We start from the raw sequence: 13,056 nt of genomic DNA on the forward strand, positions 1-13,056 counted from the left end.
TCCACTAACTATTTCTTTCTTCCATTAACTTTCTTCTTCCACTAACTTCCTTTCTTCCATGATCCTGCATAGAATGGTATCAGAGCCAAGTAAGTAGGTATGTAATCTATCATAGTTTTATGTTTTTAGTATATTAGTTTCATTTATAGTTTCGTTTTAATTTCTTTTAGTTTATGTTTTAATTTCTTTTAGTTTCATTTATATTTTGTTTTAATCTTTGTTTAAGTTGTTATTTAATTAAATTTTAAACACTACTATACTTATTAAGTCTTGAAGCTTAACTTTGGTGAACTAAAGCATTTTTGTCCTTTGAAACCCGGGTTTTTACCCTAAGTCGCGTCGCCTGAAAGTCCCGTGTAGCCGGTGAGGGCATTTTAAGGGATTGGCATTAAACCGTTGACAGTGATAAGGCGAATATGCTTGGGCTAACTAGAGCTATGTCTAAAAGACAAGATAAGGCTAATAGTAGCTATAATAAAGAAATTTTGATAAAAGAAAGTTTCGAAAAATCCTTACAAAACTGGAAATTACCAGTTCAAAGTTCTGTTTATAAACAGAAAGGAACTTTTGAATTCACCTCTGATTATGTCGTAAAGACTGTAGAAGAGGCTATACCCTTAACTGAGGGTTACAACTCATTCCAATTGTTGTCAAAAAATTTGATTGATAAACATAGACAACAACAATACAAATTCTTGCATGTTGGGTTAATTCAAGTAGGTTTGAAACCTGCTACCCGTTTAGGCTTAAACACGTCCGCAATTATTTGTGTACGTGATAAAAGACACAACAAATTTCATGATTCACTACTTGGAATAGTAGAGTCTAGTCTTTGTGACGGACCCATATTCTTTTCGTGTTTTCCAAATTTTACTCTGTCGTTAAACGACCCCACAATTATGCACTCTCTTTGCTTAGACATTAAATCTGATGGATTTAATATGATGCAAGGAGCTGAAAACATAATCCTTATTTACAGGATTCAGTATAAAGTTATGAACACCGTAGTACCCAAGATGAAAAATATTTTACAAGATCAAAAGGGGTCTACTACTTTGTTTATAACCAATTTAGAAAAAAGTAATTTAAAGGTCCCAAAAACGATCACATGGGATCAGGTTAATTTACCTGAAAACTGGATACTTGAAAAGGCTAATGAGCCTGTTAAAAAAGATAACCGTGAACTCGAAGAAATCAAAGAGTTCCCTGACGGTGATGTTGAAATTATCTTCTCTAATCAGAGAATTGCAAGGCTAAAATTAGAAAGCCTAAACAACAAAGTTATTCCAGGTAGAAGTTCTACTTCGTCAGTTCCAACAACTAATTTTGAAAAAATTTCTGGAACAAAATTTACCTCTGACGGAGTAAACCAACCTGAATATAGGGTTAATTTACCCACTTCTGAAATTAATAGTGAAAGAACATCCCCTACTCCTTCTGATATGGGTTATTATAGCCTTTCGCCTATAACGATCCATGAAGAAGAAAAATTCAAATTTAAATTTCCTTTTAGGGGACTTCCAAAAGAATTATTTTATTCCAAAGAAAACAAATTAAAGAGAAAATGGTTTTCCCTTGCTAAAGACTCTAAGAGTCATGAAAAATGGTTTTCTCGCTATAAAAGATTTTTAATAAAAAATGGAGAAGTTATTGATTTCTTCAATTTTATGGAACGTGCTTATGAAAAATTTCCTGACTTCGAGGATCAAGATTTCATATTTTCTCTTGAAGCTTCTTATAAGAATTTTATTGCTAAAAATGGAAAAGTTTTTAGGAGTGTTCATCCCCCGGAAACCCAATTAGCAATAAGAATTAACAACGAAGAAGTTGTTGCAACTCCTTACAGGAAAAGCGACAACATTGAGGCTGTTGTTGAACAAAACAATTTTACAAATTTAACTCTCAAAACAATGGGAGATCAATTAAATAGAATTGAGAAAAATATTGATTTTGAAAAACAAGAAAAGGCTTCAAATGTTTCTAAAATTTCAGAGACTACTTTTGAAGAAAAGGTTTTATTCAAACCAATGAGTTCTGAAAACTTTGATTTCAAGATGGATCCTCAGAATTCTGAAATGGTTGATGAAATTATGAAAAGATTAAAAAATCTTGGAATTAAAGACAATGAATGTGCTCCTCTAGAGACACATGAGTCAGATTATAATTCTGATGCTTCTTATGATGAAGCAGAAAATTCTTCAAAAACAGAAGATAAAATCAATCTTCTAGAGAATATGTTCTTATCAGAACAAAAAAATAATGAAAATCAATTTCAAGTAAATAAGCTTGCATCTTCCTACAAGAAGAAAATGGCTTATAATATTCCTGCAAAGCCCTATTATCATAGGCCTACACCTGTAGATCTCCAATTAGAACAACATGATGAATTCATGACTGTTCAATTTGATGGAAAATCCATTAATGAATGGAATATAGATGGCATGTCAGAATACCAAATACAAACGGTATTGCACTACATGACTATGTATGCAACTGCTTGTAAAACTCATGGTAATTCTGATCAAAATATTGCCAAAGCCTTAACTCAAGGATTTACTGGTCAATTGAAAGGATGGTGGGATTTCTACCTTCCTGAAGAAGCCAAAATTCATATTTCACAGGCTATTAAAACAGAAGTTAGAGACAATCAGCCTGTACAAGTTACAGATTGTGTCAATACACTTCTGTATACAATAGCAAAACATTTTATTGGCACTACATCATTGCTCATTGATAGATCTCAAGAGCAACTGATGAATTTAAAATGTCAGAACTTATCTCAGTTCAAATGGTATAAAGACGTATTCTTTTCAAAAGTCTTCACCAGACATGATAGTCAAAATGATTTTTGGAAAGAGAAGTTCTTATCAGGACTACCTCATTTCTTTGCGGAAAAAATACGCAATCGCATTAAGCAAAGACACAATGGAATTATTCCTTATTCCGAATACACTTATGGAGATTTATCCTCAGAAGTGGTTGCTGAAGGCATTAATTTATGCAATGAAATAAAATTACATAGACAAATCCAAAAGGAGAAAGTCCTTGGCAAAAGAATTATAGGGGACTTTTGTGAGCAAATTGGCTTACCACCTATTGGAACCTCTATCGAAAGTAGAGGGAGAAGGACTAATAAGGTCAATGCCAAGCAGAAGTATTTTCCTCAACAGAAAAAGAAAAAAATTTTTAGAGGAAAGAAAAGGAAGTCTGAACCTGAGAATAATTCTCGGCAGAAGACTATCCCGGTCTGCTGGAAATGCCAGAAACCTGGCCACTACGCTAATAAGTGTAGAATGAAAAAGAAAATCAATAGTCTGAATATTGATGAAGGCCTTAAGAGGTCACTTGAAAAATTACTTCTTAATGAAGAAGGAAAAAATTTCAAAGTAGCTGCTATTGCAGAAGATTATCCTGAGGAAGAATCATCGGAAGAATCTGTTGATCAAACAGAAGAATCTGAGGATGACTCTTGCGAAGGAAATTGTGATTACTACACTAACTATTTCTTTCTTCCATTAACTTTCTTCTTCCACTAACTTCCTTTCTTCCATGATCCTGCATAGAATGGTATCAGAGCCAAGTAAGTAGGTATGTAATCTATCATAGTTTTATGTTTTTAGTATATTAGTTTCATTTATAGTTTCGTTTTAATTTCTTTTAGTTTATGTTTTAATTTCTTTTAGTTTCATTTATATTTTGTTTTAATCTTTGTTTAAGTTGTTATTTAATTAAATTTTAAACACTACTATACTTATTAAGTCTTGAAGCTTAACTTTGGTGAACTAAAGCATTTTTGTCCTTTGAAACCCGGGTTTTTACCCTAAGTCGCGTCGCCTGAAAGTCCCGTGTAGCCGGTGAGGGCATTTTAAGGGATTGGCATTAAACCGTTGACAGTGATAAGGCGAATATGCTTGGGCTAACTAGAGCTATGTCTAAAAGACAAGATAAGGCTAATAGTAGCTATAATAAAGAAATTTTGATAAAAGAAAGTTTCGAAAAATCCTTACAAAACTGGAAATTACCAGTTCAAAGTTCTGTTTATAAACAGAAAGGAACTTTTGAATTCACCTCTGATTATGTCGTAAAGACTGTTGAAGAGGCTATACCCTTAACTGAGGGTTACAACTCATTCCAATTGTTGTCAAAAAATTTGATTGATAAACATAGACAACAACAATACAAATTCTTGCATGTTGGGTTAATTCAAGTAGGTTTGAAACCTGCTACCCGTTTAGGCTTAAACACGTCCGCAATTATTTGTGTACGTGATAAAAGACACAACAAATTTCATGATTCACTACTTGGAATAGTAGAGTCTAGTCTTTGTGACGGACCCATATTCTTTTCGTGTTTTCCAAATTTTACTCTGTCGTTAAACGACCCCACAATTATGCACTCTCTTTGCTTAGACATTAAATCTGATGGATTTAATATGATGCAAGGAGCTGAAAACATAATCCTTATTTACAGGATTCAGTATAAAGTTATGAACACCGTAGTACCCAAGATGAAAAATATTTTACAAGATCAAAAGGGGTCTACTACTTTGTTTATAACCAATTTAGAAAAAAGTAATTTAAAGGTCCCAAAAACGATCACATGGGATCAGGTTAATTTACCTGAAAACTGGATACTTGAAAAGGCTAATGAGCCTGTTAAAAAAGATAACCGTGAACTCGAAGAAATCAAAGAGTTCCCTGACGGTGATGTTGAAATTATCTTCTCTAATCAGAGAATTGCAAGGCTAAAATTAGAAAGCCTAAACAACAAAGTTATTCCAGGTAGAAGTTCTACTTCGTCAGTTCCAACAACTAATTTTGAAAAAATTTCTGGAACAAAATTTACCTCTGACGGAGTAAACCAACCTGAATATAGGGTTAATTTACCCACTTCTGAAATTAATAGTGAAAGAACATCCCCTACTCCTTCTGATATGGGTTATTATAGCCTTTCGCCTATAACGATCCATGAAGAAGAAAAATTCAAATTTAAATTTCCTTTTAGGGGACTTCCAAAAGAATTATTTTATTCCAAAGAAAACAAATTAAAGAGAAAATGGTTTTCCCTTGCTAAAGACTCTAAGAGTCATGAAAAATGGTTTTCTCGCTATAAAAGATTTTTAATAAAAAATGGAGAAGTTATTGATTTCTTCAATTTTATGGAACGTGCTTATGAAAAATTTCCTGACTTCGAGGATCAAGATTTCATATTTTCTCTTGAAGCTTCTTATAAGAATTTTATTGCTAAAAATGGAAAAGTTTTTAGGAGTGTTCATCCCCCGGAAACCCAATTAGCAATAAGAATTAACAACGAAGAAGTTGTTGCAACTCCTTACAGGAAAAGCGACAACATTGAGGCTGTTGTTGAACAAAACAATTTTACAAATTTAACTCTCAAAACAATGGGAGATCAATTAAATAGAATTGAGAAAAATATTGATTTTGAAAAACAAGAAAAGGCTTCAAATGTTTCTAAAATTTCAGAGACTACTTTTGAAGAAAAGGTTTTATTCAAACCAATGAGTTCTGAAAACTTTGATTTCAAGATGGATCCTCAGAATTCTGAAATGGTTGATGAAATTATGAAAAGATTAAAAAATCTTGGAATTAAAGACAATGAATGTGCTCCTCTAGAGACACATGAGTCAGATTATAATTCTGATGCTTCTTATGATGAAGCAGAAAATTCTTCAAAAACAGAAGATAAAATCAATCTTCTAGAGAATATGTTCTTATCAGAACAAAAAAATAATGAAAATCAATTTCAAGTAAATAAGCTTGCATCTTCCTACAAGAAGAAAATGGCTTATAATATTCCTGCAAAGCCCTATTATCATAGGCCTACACCTGTAGATCTCCAATTAGAACAACATGATGAATTCATGACTGTTCAATTTGATGGAAAATCCATTAATGAATGGAATATAGATGGCATGTCAGAATACCAAATACAAACGGTATTGCACTACATGACTATGTATGCAACTGCTTGTAAAACTCATGGTAATTCTGATCAAAATATTGCCAAAGCCTTAACTCAAGGATTTACTGGTCAATTGAAAGGATGGTGGGATTTCTACCTTCCTGAAGAAGCCAAAATTCATATTTCACAGGCTATTAAAACAGAAGTTAGAGACAATCAGCCTGTACAAGTTACAGATTGTGTCAATACACTTCTGTATACAATAGCAAAACATTTTATTGGCACTACATCATTGCTCATTGATAGATCTCAAGAGCAACTGATGAATTTAAAATGTCAGAACTTATCTCAGTTCAAATGGTATAAAGACGTATTCTTTTCAAAAGTCTTCACCAGACATGATAGTCAAAATGATTTTTGGAAAGAGAAGTTCTTATCAGGACTACCTCATTTCTTTGCGGAAAAAATACGCAATCGCATTAAGCAAAGACACAATGGAATTATTCCTTATTCCGAATACACTTATGGAGATTTATCCTCAGAAGTGGTTGCTGAAGGCATTAATTTATGCAATGAAATAAAATTACATAGACAAATCCAAAAGGAGAAAGTCCTTGGCAAAAGAATTATAGGGGACTTTTGTGAGCAAATTGGCTTACCACCTATTGGAACCTCTATCGAAAGTAGAGGGAGAAGGACTAATAAGGTCAATGCCAAGCAGAAGTATTTTCCTCAACAGAAAAAGAAAAAAATTTTTAGAGGAAAGAAAAGGAAGTCTGAACCTGAGAATAATTCTCGGCAGAAGACTATCCCGGTCTGCTGGAAATGCCAGAAACCTGGCCACTACGCTAATAAGTGTAGAATGAAAAAGAAAATCAATAGTCTGAATATTGATGAAGGCCTTAAGAGGTCACTTGAAAAATTACTTCTTAATGAAGAAGGAAAAAATTTCAAAGTAGCTGCTATTGCAGAAGATTATCCTGAGGAAGAATCATCGGAAGAATCTGTTGATCAAACAGAAGAATCTGAGGATGACTCTTGCGAAGGAAATTGTGATTACTACAAAGCCTTATGTCAGGCAAATGGTCTATTTCCTTTAACAAAAGAGGATAATTTCATCCTTGATCTTATTGATCAACTTTCTGATCCCATTGTTAAAAGACAAATGCTTCAAAAATATTTAGAAGAATACAATGGAAAGAAAGATGACAAAAGGTTAAAATTTGAAGAACCAGAGACTTATAGTCTAAAAGAAATTTTACAAAGAGCTAAGGCTTCAACAAAAGAAGAAACTCCTGGAGAATCTTCTCGCGTTAATGAATTACTACATGAAGTCAAAGTTCTTAAAAGAGAAATTAATACTCTTAAATCTAGAGTAACTTCTCTTGAAATTAAAAAGGATAAAACTATTCCTTCTGAGTCTGATTCTGATCATGAGTCAGATAAAGAAGAATGGAATTCCTTAAAGGAAAAATTAAATACTTTAACATCTGTTAAAGAGAAATCTGCAAAAGACGAAGGATCTTTGAAGGATGAATCTTTAACATATGTTAATATGTTAGACAGGGTTATTACCCATAAATGGCATATTAAAATAAAAATCATTGTTCATAGAGAATATACTCTCTCTGCTATTGCCATGGTAGACTCTGGAGCGGACTTAAATTGTATCAATGAAGGATTGATACCCTCCAGATATTTTTCAAAAACTACTGAAATTTTAAATGCTGCAGATGGTAGAAAAATGCTTGTAAATTACAAGCTACAAAATACTGCAGTTTGCAATAATGGAATTTGTTTAGAAATGCCATTTATAATGGTAAAGAATCTTTCTCATGATGTTATTTTGGGAAATCCCTTTCTTCACATGTTATATCCCATTAAAAGCATTAATGAGAAGGGTATAACAAGTTCCATTAATTCTCAAGAAATTACATTTAATTTCGTTACTGAACCTCGTTATCACGAGATTGATTTGTTACAAAAGAAAATTCAAAGAAAAGAAAATTTTCTTAACTCCTTATCTCAGGAGATCAGTTACATGAAAATTACTGAAAAAATCAAACATCCTTTAATTCAAAGGAAAATAAATGATCTTCATGATTTTATTGTCAAAACAATATGTTCTGATATCCCCAATGCCTTCTGGGAAAGAAAGAAACATATTGTTAGTCTGCCTTATGAGCCAGACTTCAATGAAAGGCAAATTCCCACTAAGGCTAGACCTATTGCTATGGGACCTCGCCATTTGGAAATTTGCAAAAAAGAGATTGATGAGTTATTACTCAAAGGTTTAATTAGAAAATCATACAGCCCTTGGAGTTGTCCTGCATTTTATGTTGAAAATGCTGCTGAACTTGAAAGAGGTGTTCCTAGGCTTGTAATTAATTACAAACCTTTGAACAAAGCTCTTAGATGGATAAGGTATCCAATCCCTAATAAAAGGGACTTATTAAATCGGCTGTTTTCAGCCAAAGTTTTGTCCAAATTTGATATGAAATCTGGGTTTTGGCAAATTCAGATCGATGAAAAGGATAGATACAAAACTGCATTCACAGTTCCATTTGGCCACTATGAGTGGAATGTGATGCCTTTTGGGCTTAAGAATGCCCCCTCAGAATTTCAAAATATAATGAATGACATTTTCAGTCCTTATACGTCATTCTGTATTGTTTATATAGATGATGTTTTAGTGTTTTCTGAGAATATAGATAAACACTTTAAACATCTTCAAGCATTTATTAATGCTGTCAGACATGCTGGTTTGGTTGTCTCAACTAAGAAAATCAAATTATTTCAAACAGAGATTAGATTTCTTGGCCATACCATCAAAGAAGGGACTATTTTCCCTATTGATAGAGCTATTACTTTTGCGGATAAATTTCCAGATGAAATCAAAGAAAAAACACAATTGCAAAGGTTTTTAGGAAGTCTTAATTATATTTCTGACTTCTACAAGAACTTAGCAATTGATGCTAAGCCTTTATTTGACAGGCTTAAGAAAAATCCTCCTGACTGGACTAATATTCATACAGAAGCAGTCCAAAAGATAAAATTAAAGATTAAGGAAATCCCTTGTCTTGCCATTGCTAATCCAGAAGCTTTTAAAATTGTTGAAACTGATGCTTCTGAATTAGGTTATGGTGGAATCCTTAAACAAAGGATTAATAACAAAGAAACCCTAGTAAGATTTACTTCAGGGGTATGGCAAGGGCCAAGGAAAAATTATTCCACAATTAAAAAGGAAATCCTTTCTATAGTTCTGTGCATACAAAAATTTGAAAGCGATTTACTGAACCAAAAATTTTTGGTCAGGGTTGATTGTAAATCAGCCAAAGATGTTTTAGAAAAAGATGTTAAAAATATAGCATCAAAACAAATTTTTGCTAGATGGCAAGGCATATTGTCTGTGTTTGATTTTGACATTGAGTTTATCAAAGGAAGTAGTAATTCACTACCTGATTTCTTGACTCGTGAATTTTTACAGGGTCATGAGCAAAAAGCCGGATAATGGCAAAGGGAAAGCTAAATTTGCAGTTTCTCCCTCAAGCGCGGGTTCTCAGTCTTATAAGACTATGATTGTTAAAACAACGGAACAGCTTAAAGCTGAAGCCTTAAAGGCGACTCCTCAGGAGTTAAAATTAAGAGAAGATGCTTATTTAGCAGCAATTCAGTCTAATCAGACTAACGAATATATCTATCCATATATTCCGTACACTACTATCTGGATAGCGCCTATTGAGCTAAAATATGCTCATCTTTCTCCAGCTGAAGCTTCATCCTTCTATCTTCGGGAATCAGCGGACCCATTCCTTTATCCCAAGGAATACAATTTTTATTGCGCAATTCTGCAAGTGACTCAATCAGTAGAGTTTGATTCGGTCATAAGGTCAGGCGCAGAATGGGCTTATTCTAAAGCCTTTATCAAGAAAGTTGTTACCCCTGAAATTTGGCAGGGTGATTTATTTAAATATCATGAAATTCCCCGAGCTGGGAGAAGAGAGTTGGATAAATATTGGTTCAACTACTTCGACTACATAAAAGCCTGGGAAGGGGCCTTCTGTTATGAGAACAGACTGAAGAAACACAGTTGGTTCCTTCAATTTCGTGATTTTAACACCACTAATCTTCCACAGTGGTTTATTAAATGGTTTTACACTTGGGGATCACACCCCATAATTTTCCCGGACAAAGTTAGAAGTATATTTGATGATTTTATTAAATCAAACCCCTCATTAAAAAACCCTGAGCTTATCTTTGCAGCTCACTATCAGGTTCCATGGATAGTTAGATGGGACGTTGTTATTGGAAATTGTCCTATCAAAAAATTTGAAATAACAGTCTCTCATGTCCCTTATTTGGGAAGAAGAATTCTTATCAAATGGTGGGATAAATTTGAATTCTTTAAGGATTCAATATTTTCTGTAAAGGGAATTATTTCATTTGAACCAGCGCCTCCACCAAAGGCTCCTAAAAGGGATGTCTCAGATCTTCTGAAAGAACTGCTCGCTTCATCATCAAAGTCAGATCTAAAGAAGCAGTTGAAAGAAATTCTAAACAACTCATCTGATGAAGATGAAGAAACTGAAGATGATGACTCAATGCAAGATTCTCAGGACCCATTTGCATAAGAGTCTAAATCTCAATCATGATCTCTTTTATTAAAGAGAAGCATTTTTGTCTGAAGAAGAATATTATTATATCCACCACAATTATTCGCACTTTAAGGTGTCGGCATAAAATGCCAGTTATCTTTAAAACGTGCATTAACAGTAATTAGGACCTGGCGATGGGGCCCATTGAGCACCCGGGGTTACTTTTACTTGTCGTAATGCGTCGGCGGAAGAGATATTTCAGCAATAATGCAAAAAGGAATATTTCCTTTTACTTTACTTTAATAAAGAGCAATTGAAATACGTCATTGCTTAGGTATTTTATTTTGTTGTTTTGTTGGAGCTCCATCTATATAAGGAGACTCAGTTCATTTGTAAGAGTACCTTCAAATTTTGTAACCTTGTAATCTTGTAAGAACAAGAATAATAAAATCCTTTTCCTCTTTCCATATTTCTCCACTCACTTCCTCCACTAACTATTTCTTTCTTCCATTAACTTTCTTCTTCCACTAACTTCCTTTCTTCCATGATCCTGCATAGAATGGTATCAGAGCCAAGTAAGTAGGTATGTAATCTATCATAGTTTTATGTTTTTAGTATATTAGTTTCATTTATAGTTTCGTTTTAATTTCTTTTAGTTTATGTTTTAATTTCTTTTAGTTTCATTTATATTTTGTTTTAATCTTTGTTTAAGTTGTTATTTAATTAAATTTTAAACACTACTATACTTATTAAGTCTTGAAGCTTAACTTTGGTGAACTAAAGCATTTTTGTCCTTTGAAACCCGGGTTTTTACCCTAAGTCGCGTCGCCTGAAAGTCCCGTGTAGCCGGTGAGGGCATTTTAAGGGATTGGCATTAAACCGTTGACAGTGATAAGGCGAATATGCTTGGGCTAACTAGAGCTATGTCTAAAAGACAAGATAAGGCTAATAGTAGCTATAATAAAGAAATTTTGATAAAAGAAAGTTTCGAAAAATCCTTACAAAACTGGAAATTACCAGTTCAAAGTTCTGTTTATAAACAGAAAGGAACTTTTGAATTCACCTCTGATTATGTCGTAAAGACTGTAGAAGAGGCTATACCCTTAACTGAGGGTTACAACTCATTCCAATTGTTGTCAAAAAATTTGATTGATAAACATAGACAACAACAATACAAATTCTTGCATGTTGGGTTAATTCAAGTAGGTTTGAAACCTGCTACCCGTTTAGGCTTAAACACGTCCGCAATTATTTGTGTACGTGATAAAAGACACAACAAATTTCATGATTCACTACTTGGAATAGTAGAGTCTAGTCTTTGTGACGGACCCATATTCTTTTCGTGTTTTCCAAATTTTACTCTGTCGTTAAACGACCCCACAATTATGCACTCTCTTTGCTTAAACATTAAATCTGATGGATTTAATATGATGCAAGGAGCTGAAAACATAATCCTTATTTACAGGATTCAGTATAAAGTTATGAACACCGTAGTACCCAAGATGAAAAATATTTTACAAGATCAAAAGGGGTCTACTACTTTGTTTATAACCAATTTAGAAAAAAGTAATTTAAAGGTCCCAAAAACGATCACATGGGATCAGGTTAATTTACCTGAAAACTGGATACTTGAAAAGGCTAATGAGCCTGTTAAAAAAGATAACCGTGAACTCGAAGAAATCAAAGAGTTCCCTGACGGTGATGTTGAAATTATCTTCTCTAATCAGAGAATTGCAAGGCTAAAATTAGAAAGCCTAAACAACAAAGTTATTCCAGGTAGAAGTTCTACTTCGTCAGTTCCAACAACTAATTTTGAAAAAATTTCTGGAACAAAATTTACCTCTGACGGAGTAAACCAACCTGAATATAGGGTTAATTTACCCACTTCTGAAATTAATAGTGAAAGAACATCCCCTACTCCTTCTGATATGGGTTATTATAGCCTTTCGCCTATAACGATCCATGAAGAAGAAAAATTCAAATTTAAATTTCCTTTTAGGGGACTTCCAAAAGAATTATTTTATTCCAAAGAAAACAAATTAAAGAGAAAATGGTTTTCCCTTGCTAAAGACTCTAAGAGTCATGAAAAATGGTTTTCTCGCTATAAAAGATTTTTAATAAAAAATGGAGAAGTTATTGATTTCTTCAATTTTATGGAACGTGCTTATGAAAAATTTCCTGACTTCGAGGATCAAGATTTCATATTTTCTCTTGAAGCTTCTTATAAGAATTTTATTGCTAAAAATGGAAAAGTTTTTAGGAGTGTTCATCCCCCGGAAACCCAATTAGCAATAAGAATTAACAACGAAGAAGTTGTTGCAACTCCTTACAGGAAAAGCGACAACATTGAGGCTGTTGTTGAACAAAACAATTTTACAAATTTAACTCTCAAAACAATGGGAGATCAATTAAATAGAATTGAGAAAAATATTGATTTTGAAAAACAAGAAAAGGCTTCAAATGTTTCTAAAATTTCAGAGACTACTTTTGAAGAAAAGGTTTTATTCAAACCAATGAGTTCTGAAAACTTTGATTTCAA

General features: G+C 33.1%; 2 protein-coding genes across 2 annotated transcripts in view; one reads left to right on the forward strand and one right to left on the reverse strand.

Annotated features, from left to right (window-relative positions):
• LOC147545684 (beta-glucosidase 13-like) overlaps positions 1-13,056 on the reverse strand; it is a 29,418-nt gene that overhangs the window by 6,639 nt on the left and 9,723 nt on the right. The window lies entirely within an intron of this gene.
• Positions 3,520-10,705, forward strand: LOC147545685 (uncharacterized). Its single transcript, XM_086674038.1, has 2 exons — positions 3,520-3,588; positions 9,410-10,705. The coding sequence occupies exon 2, from the start codon at positions 9,414-9,416 to the stop codon at positions 10,551-10,553; it is 1,140 nt and encodes a 379-aa protein (XP_086530164.1). The 5' UTR covers positions 3,520-3,588; positions 9,410-9,413; the 3' UTR covers positions 10,554-10,705.

Source organism: Eschscholzia californica, unplaced genomic scaffold (genome assembly GCF_041429995.1).
Source record: "Eschscholzia californica isolate CP2 unplaced genomic scaffold, dmEscCali1.0.p SCAF_4, whole genome shotgun sequence".
Classification (NCBI taxonomy): Eukaryota; Viridiplantae; Streptophyta; class Magnoliopsida; order Ranunculales; family Papaveraceae; genus Eschscholzia; species Eschscholzia californica.

Excerpts from the sequence above, each read along its gene's own strand:
- LOC147545685 (XM_086674038.1), top strand. The coding sequence starts at position 9,414 with ATGAGCAAAAAGCCGGATAATGGCAAAGGGAAAGCTAAATTTGCAGTT.